The following is a 3,049-nucleotide window of genomic DNA, read 5'->3' as shown; positions in this document are numbered from 1 at the left end:
TTAAGAAAATCCCCTTCTGTCCCTGCTTTGCCTAGAGTTTTCATGAAAAATAAGCAAATCATGTTTTTTACAGCAAGATAATTCTATGATTTATCACCTTGGTTCTATAAAGGTGGTGAGTTTCATTGATAGATTTTCTGATTTTGGATAATATTTTGCATTTGAGGTTAAACCCTACTTGATCATGATATATTTTAATACACCATCAAATTCAGTTGGCTAATACTTTATATATTCACATCTGTATTTATAAAGAAAACAGATTTATAATTTTCTGATTTTAGAACCAAAATTACACTAGCCTCATAAAATGAGCCGGTTAGCTTTCCTTTTTTGTTTTTCTATTTTCTGGAACATGTTATATAATATGCTACTTAAATTTTCTATGAAGTTAAAACTCACCTTTGAAATATTCTAAAATAGCAACATTTATTCACAATAGCCAAAGGGTAGAAGCCACCCAAACATTTGTCAATGGATGAATGGATAAACAAAATATGGTATATAAATACAACGGAATGTTAGCCTTAAAAAGGAAGGAAATTCTGACACATGCTAAAACATGGTTGAACCTTGAAGACATTATACTAAGTGAAATAAGCCAGTCACAAAACGAAAAATACTGTATGATTCTACTCATATGAGATACACAGAGTAGGCAGATTCATAGAAACAGAAGAGAGAATGGTGGTTGCCAAGGGCTGAGGGAAGGAGGAAATGATTTACTATTTAACGGGGACAGAGTTTCAGTTTTGCAAGGTGAAAAGGGTTCTGCGAGTAAGTGGTGGCGATGGCAGCACAACGACGTGAATGCACTTAATGCCACCGAACGACACACTTAAAAATGGTTAAGATGGTAAATTTTATGTGCATTTTACCCAATTTAAAAAAATTATCCAGGGCTAAGGCTTTGGGGAAGAAGGGTCTTCCACTGCTGTTTTGATTTCTTAACACTTACTGATTTATTCAAGTTTGTATTTTCTCCCCACGGAATTTTTTTTAGGAATTTACCCATTTCATCTAGGTTTTTTATTTTATTGGTATACAGTTGTTGATAGTTCTCTTCTTTTATTTTTAATATGCTAGATCTGTTTTTTTCACTATGTCACTATAGATTTTCTTTATTTTTATTATCCTCTCTTTTTTCTTAGTCATTCTTTACAGAAGTATTCTGATTTCATTACTTCTGACTTCATTATCTCTCACGTTATTCCTCCTCTTCTTATCTTTTATTCTTTACCACATTATTTAATTTCTAAATATAAGAGTTTTTATTCTGATTTCATTGCATTTGGTTAAAAAACATAGAAAGTATGATATTGCACATGTGGGACTTATCGAGGTTTTTTTATGGCTTGATACTTTGCTAGAGAAAGTGTGGTCCACAGACTAGCAGTTTTGGCATTACCTAGAGATTTGTTAGAAAAGCAGAAACACAGACCCTGCCCCACCAACTGAATCAGAATCTGCCTTTGAACAAGACCTCTACATAATTCACATGCACATTAAAGTTCAAGAAGCACTGGCCTAAAACCTCAGCAAATGAAGCCTATCACATCAGAATACCTGCGCTATTCTAAGGTTCTGATAATGTTCTATTTCTTTTTTTTTTTTTGAGACAGAGTCTCACTGTGTTGCCCGGGCTAGAGTGCCGTGGCGTCATCGTAGCTCACAGCAACCTCAAACTCCTGGGCTCAAGAGATCCTCCTGCCTCAGCCTCCCTAGTAGCTGGGACTACAGGCATGCGCCACCATGCCTGGCTAATTTTTTCTATATATTTTTAGTTGTCCGATTAATTTTTTTCTAATTTTAGTAGAGACGGGGTCTTGCTCTTGCTCAGGCTGGTTTCGAACTCCTGAGCTCAAACAATCCGCCCGCCTCGGCTTCCCAGAGAGCTAGGATTACAGGCGTGAGCCACCGCGCCCGGCCAATGTTCTATTTCTTAATCAAGGCATGGGCACATGGTACTCATTTTATTATTAGTCTTTAAGCTACACAAATGTATTTCATATACTCATTTGGATGCATGTTTTGCAGTAGAAGGTAGTCAAAGAAATCTCATCACATAGGATATGACCAATGCAAATAACTTAATCACAGTAGCAGCAAGATGAACTTTCTTTATGCAGGTAGCTTTACACATGCCCAGGTAGCTTCATTATAACTGGCCCTGATTCCTTATGACAAGCAAATTTCTTTTCATTGATGGTAAGATTCGTCTCACTTTTAGAAAAGTTAAAAACGGGCAGGTGGGAGGTCGGAAACTGACAGTTTTAGAAACATGGTATTTACCAGGCCAGAGGCAGGAGGGGTGCAGCCATAGTCTAATTACGACCCACAGTGTGGTTACAGGATGCCAGATATACCATCGTGCTGGCAAAATTGAGAGCACCAGTGAAATCAGTGGTCTTTCCTTTTGTTACCCAGCCTATGGTGGTGAAAAAAAATGCTGGAACAAATCTGGGCACTGCAGGAAACAATGCAAAGATGAAGAAGCGATGAAAGAAATGTGTACAAATCATCGAGTCTGCTGCATTCCGGACAGTAAAAGGCACTGGCAAGTTCCTGAGACACCTCCCACACGCTCGTACGATTTGACATCAGTACCATTTGGCGTAATTTTAACACTAGTGTCCACTACACACCACGTGGAAGTAAAAAGCGAGAAAGTCACAGTTAAGCAGTCTGAGGTAGTACACACAACTGAGATCTCTCGCCCAGAGAGTTTCATCACCGCTCAGAGTGATGAACCAGATCAGAGCTAAAGCACTGAAAGCATCGTGGTGACCCTTCCCCCATCCCATGTGTAATTCTAGATAGAAACAGCTGTGTAAAGAAGTCTGAGATTTTCACCGTTTCTAATGATAAACTCTTCAGTGCTCTTCTTGAAATGTCAAATTATTTGTACGACAGATTTTAACCCATTTTTAGCGTTTCTCATTTGCTGGTGACCTATCCGCAGCCTTGATCACTAAGTTAAATATTCCAACACTGATCTTTTCGTGTGTCCTTCTGCCTCCCCAATAGGTGCCTTGGGATATCAAAGGCA

The 3,049-nt window shown here is 38.2% G+C and overlaps 1 protein-coding gene across 1 annotated transcript in view; it reads left to right on the top strand.

Moving 5' to 3' along the window:
- Positions 1-2,765, top strand: part of DEFB118 (defensin, beta 118) — a 6,490-nt gene extending 3,725 nt beyond the window's left edge. Inside the window, exon 2 of the mRNA XM_012665724.1 lies at positions 2,428-2,765. Coding sequence (XP_012521178.1) covers positions 2,428-2,765 — 338 coding nt within the window. The remainder of the gene's footprint in view (positions 1-2,427) is intronic.
- The last annotated feature ends 284 nt before the right edge of the window (positions 2,766-3,049 follow it).

Source organism: Propithecus coquereli, unplaced genomic scaffold (genome assembly GCF_000956105.1).
Source record: "Propithecus coquereli isolate 6110/MARCELLA unplaced genomic scaffold, Pcoq_1.0 Scaffold122, whole genome shotgun sequence".
Classification (NCBI taxonomy): Eukaryota; Metazoa; Chordata; class Mammalia; order Primates; family Indriidae; genus Propithecus; species Propithecus coquereli.
The sequence above is the reverse complement of the archived record's forward strand: the minus strand, read 5'-3'. Positions and strand labels throughout refer to the sequence as shown.